This window comes from Zootoca vivipara, chromosome 9 (assembly GCF_965207765.1).
Source record: "Zootoca vivipara chromosome 9, rZooViv2.hap1.1, whole genome shotgun sequence".
Classification (NCBI taxonomy): domain Eukaryota; kingdom Metazoa; phylum Chordata; class Lepidosauria; order Squamata; family Lacertidae; genus Zootoca; species Zootoca vivipara.
Genome location: NC_142592.1, coordinates 39,698,827 through 39,723,448, shown reverse-complemented (window position 1 = coordinate 39,723,448; position 24,622 = coordinate 39,698,827). Strand labels below are relative to the sequence as shown.

Genomic DNA, 24,622 nt, shown 5'->3' with positions numbered 1-24,622 from the left:
CGGGGATTTGAACCTGGGACTCCTGGATTGCAGTCTGGTGCTCTTCATATCTGCACTACACTGGCTGCAGCAAACTGCTTATTCGGCTGATTCATAAATATGAGAGCAGCCTCCGTTGAAAAGAATCGTGCTTGAGGTGGCATGAGAGCTCTCACCTGTGGTGTCTGGTCTGTACAGGGCAGCAGTTTCACATGAGCACATCATCAAGCAGTGAACATGTGCACACTCACCCACAGACCAGGCACCAAGGAACCTTTCGTGTGCGTTGAAATGTCCCAAGCAGTGAGAAAGCTAAAACAAAAACCTCTTCAAATGCTGCTAGCACTGTGACTCTTGCTGTCCTGTCTAGACTTCATGGCCCACAATGATCCAACTGGGTTGCAGTCAACATTGTGTGAGCTGAAAGCAGCTTTGTCCCCCTCCTTCTCCTGCAACACCCAAACAGACTTCTGAGGAAGGACCTCCAGAACATTGTGGGCTGTGTCCAACAGGGTTGCGGTGGGAGAATAGCCTGAATCAGGCAGAGGAGTCTTGCACCACTCATGTAAAGATCCCAGTTTGGAGCAATTCCCCACCCACCTCTCATTGGAGTCAACTTCCTAAAGGAGGAACTCTCATAATATTGGTGCTGCTATCAAGAAGACTGGCTAGGTAGTTTAGGTAAGCAGAGGGCCAGAATATACAAGGCCAAAATGTTGGCACAGCTCCTTTATGGGCCCACCATCCTCTGCTTTCTCCCCCCTCAAGAGAGTTAAATCCAAACTCCTTAGAGCCCTCCTACAAGTCCCCAGATACGTATCAAATGCATGGGTCAGACTAGAAACTGGGATGGTGAGAGGGGAGGCTCATATCAGCCTAACATCAGTCTATAAATGGCTGACACTGAAACTGCTCCCCCGTGGTATACCTAGCTCCACTGATCCTTTGCGATCCTTTGCCCAGTCAGCCTGACATCAATACCAGGAAAGATTCTAGAGCAGATTATTAAGCAAACGGTCTGTGCGCACCTAGAAAGGAACCCTGTGATCACTAAAAGTCAGCATGGGTTCCTGAAAAATAGGTCATGTCAGACTAATCTGATCTCATTTCTTGACAGAATTACAAGCCTGGTAGATGAAGGGAGTGCTGTGGATATAGCCTATCTTGATTTTAGCAAGGCCTTTGACAAAGTGCCCCATGATATTCTTGTAAAGAAGCTGGTAAAATGTGGGCTAAACAATGCTACCATTCAGTGGATTTGTAACTGGCTGACTGACCGAACCCAAAGGGTGCTCATCAATGGCTCCTCTTCATCCTGGAGAGAAGTGACTAGTGGGATGCCACAGGGTTCTGTCTTGGGCCCAGTCTTATTCATCATCTTTATCAATGGCTTGGATGATGGGCTTGAGGGCATCCTGAGCAAGTTTGCAGATGACACCAAATTGGGAGGGGTGGCTAATACCCCAGAGGACAGGATCACACTTCAAAATGACCTTAACAGATTAGACAACTGGGCCAAAGCAAACAAGATGAATTTTAACAGGGAGAAATGTAAAGTACTACACTAGGGCAAAAAATAATAATGAAAGGCACAAATACAGGATGGGTGACACCTGGCTTGAGAGCAGTACATGTGAAAAGGATCTAGGAGTCTTGGTAGACCACAAACTTGACATGAGTCAACAGTGTGATGCAGCAGCTAAAAAAGCCAATGCAATTCTGGGCTGCATCAATAGGAGTATAGCATCTAGATCAAAATGGTCAAAGGCCTGGAAACAATGCCTTATGAGGAACAGCTTAGGGAGCTGGGTATGTTTAGCCTGGAGAAGAGAAGGTTAAGGGGTGATATGATAGCAATATTCAAATATATAAAAGGATGTCATAAAGAAGAGGGTGAAAGGTTGTTTTCTGTTGCTCCAGAGAAGCGGACATGGAGCAATGGATTCAAGCTACAAGAAAGAAGATTCCACCTAAACATTAGGAAGAACTTCCTGACAGTAAGAGCTGTTCAACAGTGGAATTTGCTGCCAAGGAGTGTGGTGGAATCTCCTTCTTTGGAGGTCTTTAAGCGGAGGCTTGACAGCCATCTGTCAGGAATGCTTTGATGGTCTTTCCTGCTTGGCAGGGGGTTGGACTGGATGGCCCTTGTGGTCTCTTCCAACTCTATGATTCTATGATTCTATGACCAGTTCCAGTCAGGTTGGCAGACAGCAGTCCTGAACACTCTTCAGAAACTGGGTTTTGCCCCTCAAGCCCTTCTAAGTCTGGGCTTGGGCCAAGCAAAAGCTATGGTTAGGGCAAAGAATTATAGACACCGAGAGACAACAGGACTGCTTAAGGTGCCCCGACTACAAAATTGTAGAAATTGAGATATATAGCTACACCTGTAGCATATCTCTTTTTTATCGTATCCAAAAATGCAAGAAGGGCTTTAAACTGGCCAGAAGCTTGGCTCTGCCCTCGCTGGTCTTGGAAGGATCCTTTTAAAAAGTCCCATATGCCCAGAGACTTTGCGCCTGCCCATTGGGGGATATAGGAAGCTTCGAACACATATTTTTTAGATGTCCCTTTTATGATGAGGCATGTAGAGATACCATTAACCCCCTGCTGGTGAGGCTTGCTGACCTCCCGGAAAAGCAAAAATTCGATCTCCTGTTAGGCAAAGATCACAAGACGACCCAAATGGTCGCCAGATTCTGCGCACAGATCTGTAGGCGCAGACCATTCCCCGACTCAAACTAGTTTGTTAAGAAAATTCCCAAACTCGGATCCACAGGTGACTCTGGGTCATTTCTCTATGGAACTTTATCTTAAAGTTTTTATGTGTTTATTTGCCTATCACATTTTTAAACTTTAAATCCATTGCTGTATATTGTTTTAAATATTTGTTTTGTTTTTAGGATTGTAGTCCCATTTGTGTTTCACAAGCTGGTCTCTGACCATAATAATAAATTATAAATTATTATTATTATTATTATTATTATTATTATTATTACCAAAGATCCAGCCCATCTTCCTTGTCTTCACAGTGTCCGTGTCGTTTTTTACTTTTTATTACTTATATGGAATTCAGAGTGTCCATTCAAATTAGGTTGCAACCATAATTGCAAACGTAAAAACACTGGGATCAAACACTTGTCCAACTTAACGTGTTTTAAGCTGCCCTGAGATGCTCTGTTATGGACATTTGCAAATAGCCAGGGGAAGGGTGTTCCATAGCTGTGGATCACCAATCTGGTCAGAGAGAGAGAGGGAGAGGGAGAGAGGGAGAGAGGGAGAGAGGGAGAGAGGGAGAGAGGGAGAGAGGGAGAGAGGGAGAGAGAGAGAGAGAGAGAGAGAGAGGCAAATAGGATGTCCTCCTCCATCAGACTTTTGGAGTATGGGAGGAGCATACAGTAGTACCTCGGGTTACAAACGCTTCGGGTTACAAACACTTCAGGTTACAAACTCCACTAACCTGGAAGTAGTACCTCGGGTTGAGAACTTTGCCCCAGGATGAGAATGGAAATCGTGTGGCAGCAGCGAGAGCCCCCATTAGCGAAAGCGCGTCTCAGGTTAAGAACGGTTTCGGTTTAAGTACGGGCCTCCGGAACGAATTAAGATCATAACCCGAGGTACCACTGTATACGAGAATGCAGATGCAGCCGTTCCAAGCAAAAACAAAAGCAAATCTCAGTAACCTGTCAATGTGCTGCTGCTTCAGATCCCAGCGTGGCTCCAAGTCTTGTCCCCGCAGCAAGGTCAAACCATGCTCCGTAGTCACAAGGAGGTCACTGCAGTTGCCATCTGGAGACTTTACTGCCTGCAGGAACTCAACACCTCCACTGGGGGAGGCAGAGAGCAAATGTGAAGTAATTGGGCATCCATATTACTGCATTCTATCATTTATTTAGTCATTTTTGTTTATAAACTTCCACCCTGCCTATTTTCACCAAATGAACTCGAGGCAGCTTATGAAGCACACCTTCGTAATTCATCAGATTTCAAACAACGTAACAAAGAAAGGGAACAATGTTAAAAGAACAGGGTAACTATATAGAAAAGCACATGAGCCTGATCTTTGGAGAGTTTGTAAGTAAACAATTTTTAACTTACCAAATGTGTGGTCTTTTCCTATGCTGGGGGAAGAGGGAAATTTTGGAACTCACTTGGAAGGGCATATCTTAAAAAGTCTAATAGCCTATATTTACACACTTTACTTTGCTGAATATTTTGTGACTCTGCTGGGGTTCTCTCACCAAAGAGAACTTGCCCCAAGTTTGGGTCTTGGCATCCAGGAATCCATTTTTATGTGCATATACGTGTGTGTGTGTGTGTGTGTGTGTGTGTGTGTGTGTGTGTGTCACCAACACACCAAAGGAAGAGCATACAGAATTCTGCTGTCAAGACATTACGTACTGAACTAGAGAGGCAGCCAAATATTCCTTAACTTTGAACAATTACAGTTATCTAAAAAAAGGTGTAGAGAGAATACCAAAGGTTATCAACTTCAACCCCTTTGTCTTAAGGCAAGGCATTATTATATCTATGAAAAACACTCCTGGCAGCTGTGTACACCCAACGGAAGAGCCTGCCATCTCCATATGCAAAGTAATTCACAGGCTATTGAGCTGAGATTCAGGAAGTCTATGTGCTACATGGTGGAAAGGAGATCATAGCTCACCTGTAGATGTCAATAAGTTCTGACGAATTGATGGACCGGCGCTTCTCCCACTCTGGCTCCTCACGCTGCAGAACTGCTGGGAAGCTGTCCCGGTTTCTGGCTTGAGCAAAGATATCACACAAGGCGACTGCCTGGACATTACCTAGGTGACAGGGAGGAGCAAAGACTAAAATCCTGATGCATCTCAACAAAGGTAGGAAGCAAATTCAGAAACAGGGAAAGTACAAGGGTTGCTGAAGGGACACCCCAGCTACTCCAATCCTATGAGGGCCTTTCCACATGTTTTATCAAAGTGTGTCTGAGCCATATTCTAGGCACCGGATGAGAACCCTGCTGACCTTTTTTCAGTGGATTCAGTATTGTCTCCCTGGCACAGAGCTCCTTTGCATCAGCTCTTCAAGGCACAAAGGGAACGGAAAAACCTGAACATCAGCTCAGCAGAACGCACACACCTTTCCTACACCCACAGTGAAAGCATCATCCAAGCACTTACTGGTTTCTGCACAATGCCCCTTGTAGTAATACTGATAAAGATAAAGACAATTAGGTCCAGTTGTGACCGACTCTGGGGTTGCGGCGCTCATCTCTTGTTATTGGCCGAGGGAGCCGGCATACAGCTTCCAGGTCATGTGGCCAGCATGACAAAGCCGCTTCTGGCGAACCAGAGCAGCACACGGAAACGCTGTTTACCTTCCTGCTGTAGTGGTACCTATTTATCTACTTGCCCTTTGACGTGCTTTCGAACTGCTAGGTTGGCAGGAGCTGGGACCGAGCAACGGGAGTTCACCCCGTCGTGGGGATTCGAACCGCCGACCTTCTGATTGGCAAGCCCTAGGCTCTGTGGTTTAACCCACAACGCCACCCGCGTCCCCGTTATTATTGATACATGTCCCCAATTCTCCAAATGGTGAGAGCTCCAGGGGTGGAGCAGGTACTCCAGGTCTGTTTCCTTTGGAATGAGATCACTGGGGGCTTAGTGGCATTTTGGAGTGGCTGCACTTGTTTGCAAATATAGGTTGAGTATTTATTTAAAATAAATAAATACCACCCCTCGTGACAAGGTTCCAGGGAAGTGCGGAAAAGGGTGAATGAAAGCCAATTCACACACAATGTGTAAGAAAATATCTACAGCTTAAGCCACTCCAACAGATACTGCTGCCCCACTGGATTTCTAGGGGGTCCACTAGAGCCACATGATTCCTGAAGAAAGTAACTCTGCCCCCTTGAATCTCTCTCACTTTCTATGCCTCTCAGTGTCCTCCAAACTGCAGTCTCAGTTCACGCAGACAGAGCTGGCATGTCCCCTCCCAGAAGGAATATCTGCTCCTCTCCTTAGCTATACAATGGACAGCCATTCAGACCAATCTTCCCTACACAAAGCAAACCTGCCCAGCAACACTCATGCAACTGGTCTGCCCCATTCTAGCTGCCTCTTTTTAAACAGACATGGTACTGGTGGCAGTGGTAGAGTTGGGGATCCTTGAGAGATCGCTCAGATTATTCCCATACTCTCATTACAATATAGTATTCACATGTTCCGGGGGTGGGGGGATATGACTTTTTACGAAGGGATGGCTGTGTTGCATTCCCCTCCCTCTTTAAAAGTAAACAAAACAAAAACTTTCTACACATGCAGTCCAATAGCAGAGAGGCATCAAAATGAAAAAGGAAACAAAATAAGAGGTTGACAGAAAGGGAGCATATTGTTGTTAAAGGAGAGAAGGAGCTGCCTTGCTACTGTCCAACATTTAAGAGAAAATAAAATAAATTAACACTGCTGAGTTGCTGTAGTTAATTTGTATAGCCTTCAAAGAAACAGAATAATAATAATATAGTCTAAACTAAACAAGGTCATAAAGTGCTGCAGAGATGAATGTCATTAATTACATCACACACAAAAACATCCAATTAGTATGAACGTTCTCACAGTGCAACCATATTCTATGCACAATAACACAGAATGGGCAATTTGGAGAAGAAGAATGTTTTCCCAGGTATAAAAGCTCTCAGAAAATGTGTGTGCATTGCACACAAAAAACAGGCCATGAGACAGATGTAAAATGCAACAAATGATACGGAGCATCATTTCATGCGCTCATTGCCTTCCACATGTGTTTGATTACTGGTTAAATTGCAGTTCTTCCAATTCCAGGGCATTTATCAACTACAAAGATAGGGCACCTTACCAAAGCCAAACAGGATGTAGATAGCTCCATGGCTGGTGATGTGGGCCTGAGGTCCAATCAGTTTTCCATTTCCATTGATGCTGTACTTTACAGGCCCTCCCACAGGGATTCCGGTTTTACCAGATACCAGGATGAAGCACAAGTCGGGCTACATGGGAGACAGAAAGTGGACATGGGATGGTCGTGGTGGATTTGCATGCATACAGAGCTTCTTTTGCCTCACAGTGCAATCCGTTCCTTGTGCACAAAGCTGCACCAGTCCTGTGGTGCTGCACTCAACAACGTTTTCCATTCATAAGTGAAGCCAGGGGCCTGCATCAAATTCTTGTTAAAGCTGTCGAGATCTGAAGAGGCTTTCATTAGCTGAACTGCTGGCGGGTGGTGGGGAGGCATAGGATAAGAGGCAAAGTTTGATGATCAGATCTCAGGCAATGGGTGCAGAGGCCTTGTATGGGTATGAGAAGTGTGTATACAGGAAAGTCGGACACACACACAGAGGGAGAGGGGGGGCACCATCTGTTCTGTGAGAAGGAACAAAGAGCAAGGCAGGCAAGCAAGACAGCATTGGGGCCTGCTTCAGTTGGACTGTCCCTTCCCCCACCCCATCCAGAGGGCCAACTTTACATTTATATCACTTATTTGTTTTAGTATTTAACACTGCAAACTGCATTGGGTGCCTTGGCAGAAAGGCATTATGCAAATGCAATCAACGCTCAATCAAACCAACAATTATAACTGTTTGTCATAGCTCAGTTGGTAGAGCATGAGACTCTTAATCTCAGGGTCATGAGTTCGAGTCCCATGCTAGGCAAACAATTCCTGGTTGGGCTAGTTGACCTTCGTGGTTCTTTACAATTCTATGATAGGCATCATTCCCCATATTTCTGATATACAGAACACACAACAGAGGCTTGGGGGAGTCCCATGATTTGCAGAAGTTTTAAAAATACAGGGGGGGGGAACCTCTAAGTGGAATGGGGGCAGGACACAGAAACAGGCTAATGAGGACTGAATGTGCTCAGAGGCCATGGAATGTAGGGGACAGAAAACTAGGTGGACGGAAGAATGGAATGGAGTATCCTGGAGGAAAGCACAGCTGTTTGACTACAGCAGTGAACAGGAACCCTCTACACTGCAACGTTTTGTTGCAGCTCCCACTTCTTAACAATGTATTTCATTTAGTCTGCTTTCTTGCTCCAGGGAAAGAAGCACATTTATGGAAGATTATTTATTCTGGAGTCGCTAACCATTTTTGGCCCAAGTACCACATTTACCGTTGGTCTACTCTCCAGGAGCCACATACCCAAAGTAGCTGTGGCCACCCGACACTCTCATCCACACACACTCACACTTCCTTTGCAGAGAGACAGTGCCCGCTGCCCCAAATCAAGTGAGTGACCTGATGACCAGGGAGGGGGCAACTGGCATCCTCATCACTGCAACAGATGCTGGCAGCGTAGGGCAGAAAATATTGCTTGGAGAGTCAGATCAGGTTCCCTACCTTACTGCCGCATATATAGGATTATGTCTCATACCTGTGTTTCTCCAATGGCCAGAACAACCAGATCACTGACTCTGTCTCCATCCACATCTGGTACAGTTACAGCTGGAGCAGCCAAGGTCCCACTGGGCAGGTGGGATGAGTCAAGCGTCCAGATGGGTTCTCCTGCAGGCAGACAAATGAAGACTTCAGTGTTAGCAGAAGCCAGAGGTAAGGAGAAGCTGGAAGAGATCCTTCCAAAGCCACCGCCATGTCACAAATGTCACTGGATGTCAAGAACTGCAGCCCAAAGCAGGCCGTGCTGATCAGGCTCAAGCTGCAGCTAGAAACCAAATAGAAGCAAAGTGCTGTAAACGGCTTGATTTTTGCATTAAGATGTGTCTGCAACATACCAGAAAATCAAACAATTGTATGTTATTCTTGCCTTAATTTAAAGGATATTGCGGCCTCATTTGCTGGAGTGGGACTTGTAGTCCTGCCTTTTTGTTTAACCATCTTTTTTTAGTATTTTATTTGAATTGTTGCTTTTAGGTTTTTATTGTTGTTTTTAATGGGTTTTAATGAAAGTTGCTTTGTGTTACCTTTGGGAGAAAAGTGACTATCAAATACAGGATGTAACAACAACTCTTCCCATGAGTCCTACCTAGCCACCATGGCCAAGTGTCCAGGATGAGAACATAAGAAGAACCTGCAGGATCAGGCCAGTGGTCCATCTAGTCCAGCATTCTGTTCTTACAGTGGCCAACCAGTTTTCTGTGGGAAATGGGCAAGCAGGAGCAGAGCACAAGAGCACCCTCTGCTCCTGCAGTTTCTAGCAACTGATATTCGCAAGCATTACTGCCTCCTACCATGGTGACTTAAGCATAACCACTGTGGTTAGTGGGATGATGGGAGTTGCAGCCCAAAACATCTAGAAGGCACCAGGCAGGGGAAGGGTGGCATAGACAACAGAGGGACTAGATCAGGCATCCCCAAACTGCGGCCCTCCAGATGTTTTGGCCTACAACTCCCATGATCCCTAGCTAACAGGACCAGTGGTCGGGGAAGATGTGAATTGTAGTCCAAAACATCTGGAGGGCCGAAGTTTAGGAATGCCTGAACTAGATGGAGACACAGGCTGCCCTGGTATAAGGGCAGCTGCCAGTGCTCCCTACGTAGTGAAAAGAGAACATGTTGAAGTTTCTGTCTCTCGGTCCAGACCGGCCAAGGTTACTGCATGGCAAGGTGAGAGACACCAGTTTGAAATGGAAGCATCTCCCGTCAGGAGTATTTCACCGGTGCTTTGCTTTGCTTTACAGAACGAGGATCCTGCAACGTTCAGATAATATATTTTCTGAGGGCTGCAACCTGATTAAAGCCATTCTAAGCCATTAACTGTATGGGTTTTAGTCAATTAATCTGCAGGATGAATTTGCATAAAAACAATAGTTCTGTGACACATGCATATACTTTCTTTGCTTGCAGATAAGCAAATAGGCATCATCTTAGAAAAGTCGCTGATTCCAAGGTTGATGGGAAAGAAGGGAAAGCTGCCTTTAAGACGATGCTTGCCATTGCATGGCCAGATGCAAATGAGGACAGGGCATGTTTATTTTTAATAGCTTCTAAAATTCCCTCTTTGACACAACTGTCAAAGGTGCAAGAGCTCTCTCCTCTTTCGCATCTGGCCACCCTAGCTTTTATTCTGTAAATGCTTCTCTTTATACTTTTAATTAACTGCACTACTAACCTGAATTCCAGTCACTTTACAAGTTGATCTGGCCTGTCACGGTGGCCGGAGTAGGCTACTTCAGAGTAACGACTCTACACAGCTCTGCATTTTATCTTTTATTGGTGCTGAGTATTTACAGTGCTAATGGCAGTGCTATTTACAAAGACACATCTGTTCAGCTTGAATCAGAACCTCCAAGTGGCTTTTGGCGCGTCTTGCGCCAGCATAACAACGTGGGGAGACCCATCCTCTTCCCCCGACGCTTTCTGCGCAGTTCCGGAGTTGGGGGGACTGGTCTGCCCCCCTTCCTTCCCCCTTCCTGTCCCACCTGGGACGATGGCTCTTCTACCCTGCCAGAGCCTTGGACACCACTTCCTGTTTCCCCACTTGAGCTGGAGCTTTCCCTCTTTTCAGCCTCGCTCGGGGCTGGGCTGGAACTCAGGAGGGGAGGGGCTTCGTGATATCCCTTGCCCCTCACATCCACCCCCCTCCCAGGCCCCCCTTCTCCCCTCCCGAGAGGCTGCACGGGTGTCGGTGGTGACTGAAAGCCTAAAAACTCCGTGCTGTCCGAGCCGGTTGGTGTGAACACCTCCCCCCAGTCCCGTTGGCTCCCTCCTTCCTCCTGGGAAGAGGGAAAGCCCAAAAAGTCCGTGGCCTCAGAGCTGCTGGGGGTGAAAATCTGCTGCCAGTCCACCTCTTCTCCTGACTGAATGGACCTTGGAGATGCCCATATCTCCTCCTCCGTGTCCTCAAACTCTGCTTCCCATCTCCATGGTGAACTGCTTTCCCCCTCCTGTGCTTCCTCCTCCTCCCACTCCCGTTCCATGTGCCAGGGCTTGGGCCTGTGTGGGAAGAGGGCGTGGAATTCTTCCACTAAGAATTCCTCCTGTATCTGGGTGGCTGGGACCCACTCATTTTGGGATGGCGGGGCGTCCTCCCATGCCATGAGGTACTCCAGGCCCCCCACCCCCCTTCGTGAATCAAGGATGGCCGTTGCTTCATTGAGTGGCTCCCTGCCTCCACTCCCCCCCCCTCCCTCGGGGGGCTGTGCGCTGCCTCGGAACCTGCTACTTTCCCTGTACGGAGACAGCAGCGATCTATGAAACACTGGGTGCACCCTCATGTCCTCTGGCAGTGCCAGCCTGAATGCCACCAGGTTTACCTGCTGCGTGACCGTGAAGGGGCCCAACCTTCTGGGTGCCAGCTTCTTGCACCTCCCTCTGGTGGGAAGGCCCTCCGAGGACAACCAAACCTTGTCCCCCACCCTGATGACCTCCCCCGGTCGCCTATGGCGATCTGCCCCCTTCTTGTACGCTTCCTTGGCCCTCTCCAAGTGTTCTCTGAGCTGCTGGTGCACCGTCTGCAGTTCCTCTGCCCAATACTCTGCCTGTGGGCCCTCCTCCTCCTCCTCCCCCTCCCTCTCCGGGAAGGATCTGAGGTCGCGCCCGTAGTTGGCCTTAAAGGGCGACACCCCTGTGGAGACGTGCACCGCATTGTTGTAGGCAAATTCTGCCAGTGGCAGGCGATCCACCCAGTCCGTCTGTCTCTGGCTTACGTAGCATCTCAGGTACTGCTGCAGAATGGCGTTGACCCTCTCCGCCTGTCCATTGGTCTGCGGGTGCCGAGCCGTCGACAAGCTGACCTCCACCTGCAGGAGGTTCATGAGCCGCCTCCAGAACCTGGAAACAAATTGGCGGCCTCGATCCGAAATAACTCTTAAAGGTAGGCCATGCAGTCTGAATACGTGGTCAACAAACAGTTTGGCTGTCTCTTCTGCAGAGACCGCCCTGGCACACGGTATAAAGTGGCACATTTTGGACATGAGGTCCACCACCACCAACACTGCGGTCTTGCCCCTGGACGACGGCAGGTCTGTGATGAAGTCCATGGACACCACTTCCCACGGCCTGTGCGGTGTGGCTAATGGCTCCAGCAATCCTGCTGGTGGTGCCCTGACCACCTTTGCTCGCTGGCAGGTGTCACAGCCCCTAACATAGTCCCGAACATCCTCCCGCACCCCTGGCCACCAGAAGTGTCTCATGACTAAGTGAGTAGTTTTGTCCCTTCCAAAATGACCCGCCGTTGGGTTGTCGTGCATCTGCTTAAGGACCTTACCTCTGATCTGGGCGGTGGGCAGGTACAGGGCTCCCCTGTAAAAAAGCAACCCCCTCCTTTCCTCAAAGTCTTTAGCGTGCTCCCTCCCCCCTCGCAGATCTCTGAAGATGCGGGTGGCGAACTCATCTGCTGCCGTCAGTGCTGTGAGTTCTGCCTCGCTCACCACTGCTGCTCCGCAGGACCATGCTGATGGGGGGAAAATGTGCCGGGGTGCTGGTGGCAACTCCTCCTCCATGTACTCTGGCTTGCGGGAGAGGGCATCCACCCTGACATTCTGCTCCCCCGGTATGTAGTGGATGGAGAAGTTGAAGTGCGAGACGAACTCTGCCCACCGTATCTGCCGCTGGTTGAGCACCCTGGCTGTTCTCCAGAACTCCAGGTTCTTGTGGTCCGTGCACACCTGAATGGGGTGCTTGGCGCCCACCAGGAAATGTCTCCAGTGTTTAAACGCAGTATGGATCGTGAGAAGTTCCTTATCAAACACCGTGTAGTTGCGTTCTGGCTGTGTCAGCTTCCTGGAGAAAAAGGCACAGGGTTTCCACTCTCTGTTGGCATCCAGTTGCAACAGGATCGCTCCCAAAGCCCTGTCTGAAGCATCGGTTTCCACGCGTAGGGGCGCATCCTGCACCACATGGAACAGGTTCTGGTCTGAAGCGAACACCCTCTTGAGGCTTTCGAACGCTGCTTGCGCCTCCTGTGTCCACCTGAACTTCTGCTTGCCTCTCAGGCAGTCAGTGATGGGAGCCGTAACCCGCGAGAAGTTCTTGATGAACTTCCTGTAGAAGTTGGCGAAGCCTAGTAGGCGTTGGGCGTCTTTGCGCGTCCTGGGGCTGTGCCAGTCCAGGATGGCCTGCACCTTGTCCTTGTCCATTGCTAGCCCCTTGTCTGACAGCTTGTAGCCCAGGAAGTCCACCTCTTTGGTGTGAAACTTGCACTTCTCCAGCTTCACATATAGGTGGTGCTCCTTCAGGCGCTGCAACACCTCCCTGACATCCTTTACATGCTGCTCGGGGTCCTTGGAGTATATGAGGATGTCATCTAGGAAGACCAAGCAGTTCTTGAAGAGGAGGGACCCCAGGACGTGGTGCATGAAGGCCTGGAAGCATGCTGAGCCCCCTTGCAAACCGAAGGGCATCACCAGATATTCAAAAGAGCCCAGAGGCGTGAACATCGTGGTCTTCCACTCATCGCCTTCCCGGATCCTGATCAAGTTGTACGCCCCCCTCAGGTCGAGCTTGGTGAAGATCTTGCCCCTGCGTGCCGCTGTCAGCAGATCGTCCACTCTGGGCATTGGGAAAGCCACCGGTTCTGTCATGTTGTTCAGGCGCCTAAAATCCACCACCAGACGGCGCTGTGGCGTGTCTTTCTTGTCCACCCAGAAGACCGGGCTGCCCCCCGCTGCCTTGCTTTCTCTGATGAACCCCCTCTTGAGGTTCTTGTCTATAAACTCACGCAGATCTTCCAGCTCCTGATCTGACATGGAGTACAGCTTGGCTGGGGGTAGCGTGGCCCCCGGCACCAGGTTGATCTGGCAGTCAAACGACCTGTGCGGGGGTAGGTGGTCGGATTCTGCTTCACTGAAGACCTCCTGCAGGTCCCAGTACGGCTTGGGTATCGCCTCACCCCCCTTGACGTGCATGGTGGCCACCGTGGCTATTGGAGGCCCCTCCCCTGGTTGGTGCTGCATGCAATGTTCCAGACAATAGTCTGAGCCAAACGTGATGCATCTCTGGTGCCAACTGATGGAGGGGTCATGGCGCGCCAGCCAGCTCATGCCCAAGACGATGGGGGGGTCTGAGATGGTGGTGACGTTGAATGCCAGTGTCTCTGAGTGTCGTCCCACCGTCATTCTCATGGGGGGGGGTCTGGTGGGTGATGGCCCCTCCCAGCAACTCCCTGCCGTCTATGGTGGAGACGTGCAGGCGGAAATCCAGCTGCAGAAGTTGGATCTGGTGTGCTTCTGCAAAGTTTCTCGAGAAGAAGTTCGCTGACGCCCCCGAATCGATTAAAGCTAAGACCGTCAGGGGATAGCCATTAGGCAGCGTAAGCGTCACTTCTAGAACCACCCCTGCTCTGGGGGGGGGTGGGCTGGCGCTGCTCCTCGCTGTGCGGGTGGGCGGGTTGAGGCCGGTTTGTGCCAACTGTGCCTGGCTGCTGTCCCTTGTCTCCTGCAGCCAGGCTGTCTCGTTTCCCTGCTGTGGTGCTACGTCAGTGGGGGAGGGCACAACCGTTCCCGCCTTTCCTTGCCACTCCTTGCGATGTGGGCAGTCTCTGACGCGATGCTGGGGGGAGTTGCAGAGAAAGCAATTCCCGCCTCTTCCCTCCTTGCGTCTTGGTGCCGCCGGGGTTTGAAAAGCCCGCGCACGCGCGCTCCTCCGATCTCCATTGGTTCCGGCTCTGAGCTTGGTCTGGGCGGGACTAGGGGTGGGCCCTGGGGTGGGGTTTGGTGATGTGGTCTGTCTTGGGAGCGTGGGAACCAAGGTTTTGCTGCGCGCGTCGTTTGTTTGTCATTCCATCTGGATTCCTGTCTCACCCCCACCGCTAGCGCCGCTTTGCTTAACTCATCCATAGTCCGCGGTTTAGGACCTCTCGCCAGCTCATCCTTAACGTCTGAGTGCAACCCCAGGTAGAAGGCTGATTTCACTGGCTCACTGTGCAGATCCCACCCCAGTTTGTGCACTAGCATGGTGAATCTCGCCCAGTAGTCCCGAACTGTCGATTTTCCTTGTGTTAAGTTATGAAGCTCTTCTTTTGTGGCTTCCATTTCAGAGTCACTCGCATACATGATTTTTAAAGCTTCTAAGAATAGTTTTGCGTTCTTCATGCAATCATTTTTTTGCGCGATGAGCGGTCTGACCCATTCTCTGGCGGCCCCCGTCAAATGCTCTATGATAAAGGAGACTCTGTGCGCGTCATCTGGGAATTCTGCTGCATGCAGTTCAAGCGCATCATTTATTTCTGTCTCAAAGCCTAGGTACTCTCTCGGGTCGCCGCTAAACTTGGTGACTAGGGTCTGTCCCCTCCTCACTTGGACTAGCTGGGGCTGGGGCACCCCCCCACCTCTCGCAGCTTTTTCCTCATCCAGCTTTTTCTGTAACTCCACCACCATCACCCTTAGTTGCTTCTCAGTTTCATCTTTCGCTCTCACCTGCTCTGCCAGCTTGTTCAGCTCCTCCCGCGTTCCTCGCGCTTCCTCCTGAGCGGCAAGTAATTGCTGGTGTGCCTGCGCTGTCAGGTTCTGTAGTTTCTGTAATTCCTGTGCCGCGGCTTCGGCCTCCAGCCTCCACTGCTCAGCGTCTTGCGCGCTCATTGCGGCCGCTCCAAAGTAGCCAGAAAGACTTGGAGGTTGCTGTCACGGTGGCCGGAGTAGGCTACTTCAGAGTAACGACTCTACACAGCTCTGCATTTTATCTTTTATTGGTGCTGAGTATTTACAGTGCTGATGGCAGTGCTATTTACAAAGACACATCTGTTCAGCTTGAATCAGAACCTCCAAGTGGCTTTTGGCACGTCTTGCGCCAGCATAACAACTTGGGGAGACCCATCCTCTTCCCCCGACGCTTTCTGCGCAGTTCCGGAGTTGGGGGGACTGGTCTGCCCCCCTTCCTTCCCCCTTCCTGTCCCACCTGGGACGATGGCTCTTCTACCCTGCCAGAGCCTTGGACACCACTTCCTGTTTCCCCACTTGAGCTGGAGCTTTCCCTCTTTTCAGCCTCGCTCAGGGCTGGGCTGGAACTCAGGAGGGGAGGGGCTTCGCGATATCCCTTGCCCCTCACATGGCCAATTCACCTATTAAATATATTGCAAGCCTAAGCACGTTCATAGTTTGATCAGGGAAGGAAAACCTGTGACCTGCCAGGTGTTGTTGGAACTCAGCCCCATTAGCTCCAGCCGGCATGGCTGGTGTTGAGGAATGCTGGGAGTTGTGGTCCAACATCCTCTGCCACATTTGGCACAGGTCCCTCATCCCTGGTTTAAGGGGTTGCAGTGTGACAAAGTCCAGCAGCTGCCGATTATTCCTCGTAATGACTCTTAGTATTTAAATAACATCAGTCACTTTCCATGTTACACTAGAAGTGCAAACTTAGGTATGTCTACTCAGAACTAAGTCCCATTAAATTCAATGGTACTTACTCCCATTACAGCCTAAATGAATGTTAAGATCTGAAGGACTTGTTGCCCAACAATTGTAGCTCTGGTGACCAACCTATTTCTCCGTTAATTATGCATTCACACTTGTTGGACTCACCTGAAGAGGCTCTCAGAAGGCTGAGGAATTTAGAAGTACCAGTAATGAGACAAACAGGCTCTGACGGGGACACAGAGTTCACACCCTTGCACTGCACACTCCGAATCTCCTCTTTAACGTGTCTGGACCACAAGGTGCTGCCGTTCATTCCTGACAGGGCCATCACGGTCACCCATGGCTTGGAGACACCTGGGGCGGGGAGGGATACCAAAAAGGCAGTCAGATCTCTTTGTGATGTGGAGGGAACCTGCCGTTTACCTTTGCTCCCACCTTTCTGATAAAGCTACTGAATAATCTCAGTTTCTGATAAAGCTATTGAACAATCATCAGTTTCAGATACAGCTATTGAATAATCTCAAATCCCCATCACATTATTGATCAGTTCAGCTGGGCGTCCCTATGATACTTACGATGCAATCCTATACCTGCCTGCTCAGAAGTAAGTTGAAGTAAGTTACTAACTCTCAAATACGTGTGCAAACTTCGGCAGTCTAAGGCTGCAATATTAAACACAATTACTAGATCATGCAAGGTGGCCATGTATCCTCTCTTTGAAAGGTCTAAGTTCAGTTTAAAGATAATAAAGACAAATAAGATGAAAGAGGAGCTAACATCAATTACTGGCTATCTTAATCATTAATATTTATTTCATAGCACCACCAACATACATGGTGATTTGCAGAGTGACATTTTACATTATATGTCTGTGATAGACTTTTATTTTAAGTATGGTGGGCGTGTCCACATATCAGATGGTTTATGGCTCCCTAACGTTTTTAAATTGCAGGTTTTATTTCTGAAGCAATGGTTCCATTTTTAAAATCCTGTTAGCTTTAAGAATCTGTTAAGGAAGCTAAATCCATTTTGCATTTTAGCAAGTGGCTACATGTAACTGAGCAAGCTCAAATTGCTATGGGTGATATATCCATTTATGTTTGTGCTATGCCTCACTTCATTGTATTTCATTTGACTGTTCTTTTATTTTACTGTTGAATGAAAAGAGACAGAGAGTACTAGAATCTCTAATAAATGTAACTGATCCCCCCATCAGAAGACAGAGGAACAGAGGCCTAGAAGTTGTATGTCATCTACCACTCCCCTCTGAAGTGTAATTTGCTGAAGTGCAGCAAGACCAGTATCAGAAATTTTATTGTTGGTTAACTCTCCTTTGCTTTGTATTTATGTTTTTAAACGTTGATTTGGTTGTGTAATATTGAATTTATTCTCCTTTTGTTTAATTGTTGCTTTTTGCCATTTCTGAATATACTGACACACTCTGCATTTTGTTTATTTCTCTCTTCAATCCTTTGTATTTTGATGTTTTGAATGTTTTCACAGAGCTGCTGTGGATACAGTTCATGGTAGAAAAGCGTCATATAAGTAAACTCAATCAATCAACTTGCCCGTCAACAGTTAGCCACTGGACCGCAGATTGAGCAGGAATACAGATGACCTGGTCACTCAGAGTCTTCCTGGATAGCTCAGTTGGTTAGAACATGCCAAGCTTGCAGGTTCTATCCCTGTACGGAACAGCTGCACATTCAGCTGCACAGGGGGGGAAAGACTAGAGAATCCTCAGGGTCCCTTCCAACTCTACAATTCTGTGAATCTAATTCCCCACTCTGATGTGATGCATTCATTTCTATTGAAATCACAGCAATTCCTTTCAAATTGGCATCTAGCCATATAACATTAGTCTATGGAAATGTCATGGAAATCTTAGTCGCCATTATTTTATCATGCATTTCTTCTTTTGGGAAGGCAATGCATAAGGGCCCATCCTGAGTTCTCTGTGGAACTGTCCGCCCATCAAAACACATGCAGGATTGCACCACCCAGGAACAAAGGACTGCAATACAAGAAAGGCTCCAAGGAAATGTGTGTTGGCCAGAACTGACTGAGCACTTCCAGGTTTTCTCGTGTGCAACTAGTTGCAAGTTTGGACATCGTTCTCTTCACAGCTTGTAACTACTGTGTCAATTATAGGATAATTAAGAAAACAAGCTTATTCATCCTCAGGCAAGCAGTGGGGGCCCAAGGGAAAGGGCCCGCCTCAAACCCTCTTCCCCACATCAATCGAAATGAAATTTGTTCCAGCTCTTTCCCCTCTGCTGCTTGTCTCGGTTTCCCTTAGATGAATAAGCACAGTTTATGAATGTTTAAATATTCATTATATTGAATTATTGCATAAATAAAATACAGCTTAAAGTCTCTGGCAGAGGTTGGGTTTTCTTCTTCTTCTTAACAGAGTACGTGAAGTTCTAACAGAGGTGGTGGCTAACCTGTGAGTCTCTGGAGGATGCTGTACTACAGGTCCCACCATCCCCAGCCAGAGGAGGCAATGATCAAGGATAATGGGAGTTGTAGTCCAGCATCAATGGAGGGCAACACATTAGCCATCCGGGTCTTAAAAGGAGGCACAACTATCTACCTTGCACACTCTCTGCTGTGTACTAAAGTCCTGGTTACAGCCCTGCCAATCCACTTAATGGCCATGTTTCCTAAAGACTCACAGTGTCTAGGGCAATCTTCTCCAACCTGGTGCCCTGTAGACTACAAATCCCATCAGCTGTGACTCCCAGTGTGCTGGCTGGGGCTGATGAGAGTTTTAGTCCCAAACATGTGAGGTGGCACTAAGTTGGGGAAGGCAACTCCACAGCTTCCATCCGATTGATCAGTTTAATTTATATTTGTTTCAGAACATAAGAAGAGTCTGCTGGATCAGGTCTGGATCCACCTAGTCCAGCATCCTGTTCTCACGGTGGCCAACAGGATGCCTGTGGGAAACCTGCAAGCAGGGCACAAGCACAAAAGCACAATAAATAAATATGCATTCACTTATAAAAGGATTTATATATTGCCCTCCTGCCAAACATCTGGGTGGTGCACAGCAACATTAAAAATATTTAAAAGCAGGACCAAGCCACCATTTAAATGGCAGGCTACTCAATGGGCACTTTGAAGAACTGCATAGGCCTGGTGGCATTAAACAGTCTGTAAGAGACACCTGAAAGTCAAAAGCAAGGGTGCTGCTGAATCTCTGCTGGAAAAGTGTTCCACAGCATGGAACCGATAACACTATCTGCTCAACATCTAGTGCTCAACTAGGCAGTACCAGGTCTGATGGGAGTTGTTGTTCAACATGGCCGTGCTGCCTGGGATTGATGGGAGTTGTAGTCAAAAACACCAAGGAAGGCACCAAGTTGGGGAAGGATGCCCTAAAGGTGATGAGTCTGGGTGCTCAAGTGGGGCATGAAGGACAGGATTACTCATGTGCTCAAGCACTAAACCTCACATAAACTGTTCAGCTCATACTAAGAATGGATCAGGGATGGAGCCTTATCTTATATGCGTATATGGTATAGCACAGAACATTTGGACAGCTTGTAAAAAGGTGATAAATCTCAAACAAAATCTCTGCTTGGCAATGCCCTTGCAGGCTGAATTCCATAAATGAGTGGAAACTGTATGTGGATTTCTTTCTTTCTCTTTTTAAAGCAACTGATTGTGTGGAAAGGCATTAAAGGAAGATTTTTTTAAAAAATCAAAAGAAGTGTATCACATATGGAGCAATCATATCTATTAAACTCACAGGGGGATATCTCAATTTGTAAGCAGCATGAGTCAACAGAAGAACTGAATTGTTCGGCATGATAATAAAATGTTAAGCACGGAGAAACCTTGTGCTATTGGATTTGGGGTTATATATGGGTATCTGGCGTGCTTACCCAACACACTGGCATTTTTCAGAGCTGTGAAGGAGAGCAGGATGTCAGGAAGACCATCACCATTTACGTCAAAAAGTTCCGGAGGAAACAGCACTCCGCCTAAAGGATAATGTGAAACAAATTACTCTTCTAGAAATTGCTTCCCATCTAGACAAAGTTGGTCCAGTATGACCAAGAACAGGGATGAGGAAGCTGTGCTCCTGCCCACATGTTGCTGGACTACAGCTCCCATCTGCCCTGACGATTCCCCATGCTGACAAGGGCTGATGGGTGTTCGAGTCCAACAATAACTAGAAGGTCACAAGTTCTCCACCCTGACCTAAAGAAACCTCCATCATTAACAACTTGCGGTTATTGTCATTGATTTTGAAGCGTATGTCCATTCAGAAATACTTCCTGAATAAGTGACTTGAGTTGGCCCCTGCCACAGCTGCATTCCAGAGAGAGCTCTATTCTTTGGCCCCCAGTTTGAAAACAAGGTGTCCTCGCTGCCCTCAACGAGTAAGAATATCTTCAGTCAGTCAAATGTTCCTGCAAATTTAAGGATGCAAGGCAGGCATCCAGAGAAAATTCAGCAAGGATTTTTGAAATGTAGTATTTAGATTTCCACCACACACACCCCGCCCCAAATATATATTTCTACATGAAAAGGGAAGGACACTAGCGGAAAAGAATAAGTCAGAGCTGGTTTTGGGTTCAGGATTCTGAAAGGGGCCAATCAGAGACGAGACACAGGAGGAGCAATGATGCTTCAAAGGTTGTTTCCATTCCTGATATGGCTGCAAGATATCTTTTACTTCAAATACTTGTCCTTCATTCTAGAACATCACAGCTTTATACAATTTCTTATTTCAGAACAAAAAGGTAGTATGTACAGAATTACTTTTGACAGTGCTGATATGATTCTAAAGGGGAAACGAGGTGATTCAAAGAGAAAAAGACTCTCTACATTCCAAAAAAAACAACAACAATAACATTTGAAAGTAGTATCACCAGCTGCAGGGATAGGCAGTGGGACAAGTGAAATCAGCATGCTTTATTTTACTTTTTTGTGGTGAAAATAAAGCTGGATAATTGTTTAATCTCCTAGAAGGGTGGATTGACTTAAAGAATCTTAAATCAGCAATTTAACTCATCAGATGGGATTCCTCTTTTCAAATCAACAAATTTAATCAATTCTTTCATGTGAGGTTCAACCACTTTTAAAAGATAAGCACGTGTTGTTGTTGTTGTTGTTGTTGTTGTTGTTGTTGTTGCTGTTGTTGTTGTGTTATCTAACCATTAACGCATGATGATGTTCAACTAAATAGAGCCTTCAGTCCTTGATTTGCTCAATGTTTTTGCCATCAAGAGAGAGGTACATCCTACTATATGTGAAACCCAGCCCAAAGGGTTAAACTTTGCAAATTGTGTCTAGCATCTAAATTAAATATGTTTAAGTAAATTTGCATTATGCATTTCTAATTAATGTTTGAATCTTGCATTTTCAGAATCTGGGACTGTAGTACCAAAAAACCCTGTATAATTTGTGGATAAACTGAAGTCTCCTGCAGACAAACTTGTTTATTGATCATTCAACCTGATTTCATTGTGCAAACCTTATGTGGAAGTCAGGTTGCATTCAGTATTCATTGAGCATTTATTCAGATTTGTTTGAGAGGTGGTGACATGACAATGCACGTTCAACCTGATTTGCTGACACAGTGTTTATACGTCTTCTTGTTCATCAATTGTTCATTCCACATTTTTCACTTCATTACCCTGTCACTTTCCTAACTGCAAAAGTCCTTAAAAAAAAAGATCTTCTACCGGTCTTTGATTGCTATTTCCTTTATTAGGAATTAGCTTTCTACATAAGGACAGTGGGCAGCAATTCACATGCAGTTCTCCTCATTCCCCATCAGATCCCACTAGGACACACATTCCACAAGCCAGGGAAGTGTTGCAGAAGCAACTTACCCGCCTCCTGGCCCAAGTTGCGAATCCAGGTATTGTGCAAGTCCCTTGGAGGGCAAGGAATGAGGAAAGCACACACCAGCACGAGGATCATGGAGACGACCACGGTGAGCAAGAAGACAGCTGTGCGCACATAAGGCATCATGGAGTTGGCGGTCTTCTGCTCCAGACCACTGGTGGCCTCGCTGGGGTACTCTTCTGCCAGACCCTCCGACAGGTGCTGCTTCGTCATCCCGACGTCCACATCCGAGTCCACATCCTGCACTTCCCCCAGGGGGCTCTTCCCATTCTTGATGCCACCATTCTTCTGTAAGTTGAGCACCAAGTCATCTTCACTCTCATCGCTGTCCGCTTGAGTGAGAGGGTCGTACTCCCCAAGATCTGGGCTCTTTTTGCCTGAGGAGAGAGAGTTATTGCTATACGTATTCATAGCTCACCTTTTATCCCAGGAGTTCCAGGTAGCACACCTGGTTCTTTCCCTTTCCCATTTCCCCCCTCACAAAAACCCCAAGAAGGTAGCTAGGTTTAGGATAGTGAAGGTCACCTTTTGAGCATCATGGCTGTGTAGGAATTTGAACCCTAGTTTGCCAGATCCTAGGTAGTTCAACACTCTAACCGCTATAATAACACTGGCTCTCAGTCGTGGGGAGAGATTTTTTTAAAAAAAATTTGCTTGCCACCTAAAACTTCATGGTTTATGGGCAAATCGCACAATTGTTTAAAAATGTACACGTTTTTAAAACCAACAAACATAGAACATTGTAACAGTACAAAGCACCACCAACAGCACAAATCTGCAATCTAGGGGCAGAACCAGCATATCTCATACCATCAAATGCCTGGGAGAAGGGTTTTTTTTAAAAAAAAACCTGGTGTAAAAAATAATAATACTGGTGCAGGTGGAAATCACTGGGAAGTCCATTCCAGAGGTGGGGGCCAAAATTTAAAAAATACCTCTCCTTTATCACCACCCTCTGGACTTATCATGGAGGGGCAATTAAAGAAGGGCCTCAGACAACAATCTTGGGGTCTGGGTAGGTTTATGCTGGTCTTGAGCAGTGCAAAGGTCCTAAGCAGTGCAAGGCTTTATAGGTTTAGGACCAGTTCTCTGAATTGGGGTCCAAAATGTATATGCAGTCAGCATAGTTATGTGCTGGAATGGGTATTATATGACCAAACCTGCAGCTCCCCATAAGCAATTTGTCTGCACCAGTTGCAGTTTCCAAACTGGCAGTAAGAAACTTGGAGAAATAATCATAGTTTCAGGGAAGGGGGAGGTTAAATGAACTCTGGCATCATTGGATCTCCTAAAAGGGATCTGTTTTCCAAAGAGGCAATTTTTCAGGGGAATGGAAAGAAAAAGGGAAGACAGTGGGAAGGAGCCCCTCTACATTTCTGAAGATTAAATGCAAGGGGAGGAATGGCAGAGCTCAACAGTTCTGGAAAAAAAAAAAGATACAACATAATTTGCCTAATTACTTCTAATACCTTCACGTTCTGCTCTCTGAAGCCCTGTGCTGTTGCTATTTTATGCTTAAACCTATGCATGCCTAAGATTTGTGTCCCCCCCTCCAACGTTTTTGCTCAAGAACAAAACCATATACCTTGCCTACTTGCAAAGCAACCATGGTGACAAAGAAAAACCCTACCTTTCAATGTATTTAACTACCCCCTCCTTTTCATTTAGGCTAGCTATTCGGCTTAGTTGGGGCTCTTTTAGGAGTCTCTCTCTCTCTCTCTCTCTCTCTCTCTCTCTCTCTCTCTCTCTCTCTCTCTCTCTGTGTGTGTGTGTGTGTGTGTGTGTAAAAAAAAGAAAGAGACAAGATGGCAATTTCCTATTCTCACAAATCAGTACCTTCATTTTCTGTTTAGTTGTACATTTGAGGACACTCAAGTTCTTTTATCTGCACACCATTTGACCACTTATATTGGGAAACTCTGAAGGCATCAACCTTAGTCACTAATTCTAGTGTAAACTTCCTGCACCTCTGCCCAACCAACATACTGACTATGGTGATTTTAACATAACCAATTTGCTTGGAATGAAACACAGGTGAGGAAGACAGCCTGACGGTTCAAATTCTTGCATGTTATCTTTTACTCAACCTCAAGTTTACTCCCTGATCATGCAGAGATTTTCAGTTAGCCATTTGATGCACATTCTACCAGGGCTCAAAGAACTCGACCAGCATCCTACCACTTCCTGCACATTCAAGGCACAAGCTACCAAGCATAGACTTAGTACGAGAAACCCTGTTGCTCCAGAACAGCCAAACAGCATGTGTGTGGATGCAAGAAACAACTCCCAGGACCAGCCCAATACATCCTTTGGTGCCTGAACCAAAGCACAAGATGGAACCCACCCATTTCATGTACAAACTCCAACCAGACTTGGCAAGCATCCATCTCAACTCGTATCTGAAAATTATTCTACAGACTAGTGCTAACTAAGCATTCACTCATGTCTTTTATTATTTGCATGTTCACTAAGAGTGAAGAGATACTCTAATCCATAACACTAATAGTGGTTAAGA

The 24,622-nt window shown here is 47.1% G+C and overlaps 1 protein-coding gene across 2 annotated transcripts in view; it reads right to left on the bottom strand.

Annotated features, from left to right (window-relative positions):
• FAM234B (family with sequence similarity 234 member B) overlaps positions 1-24,622 on the bottom strand; it is a 39,318-nt gene that overhangs the window by 8,922 nt on the left and 5,774 nt on the right. For both annotated transcript variants that reach the window (XM_035128012.3, XM_088652018.1), the window contains exons 2-8: positions 22,092-22,484; positions 20,133-20,231; positions 16,405-16,593; positions 8,364-8,494; positions 6,829-6,976; positions 4,643-4,784; positions 3,660-3,803 (exon numbers count right to left, since the gene is read on the bottom strand). In XM_035128012.3, the coding sequence (XP_034983903.1) occupies positions 3,660-3,803; positions 4,643-4,784; positions 6,829-6,976; positions 8,364-8,494; positions 16,405-16,593; positions 20,133-20,231; positions 22,092-22,484 (1,246 nt within the window). The remainder of the gene's footprint in view (positions 1-3,659; positions 3,804-4,642; positions 4,785-6,828; positions 6,977-8,363; positions 8,495-16,404; positions 16,594-20,132; positions 20,232-22,091; positions 22,485-24,622) is intronic.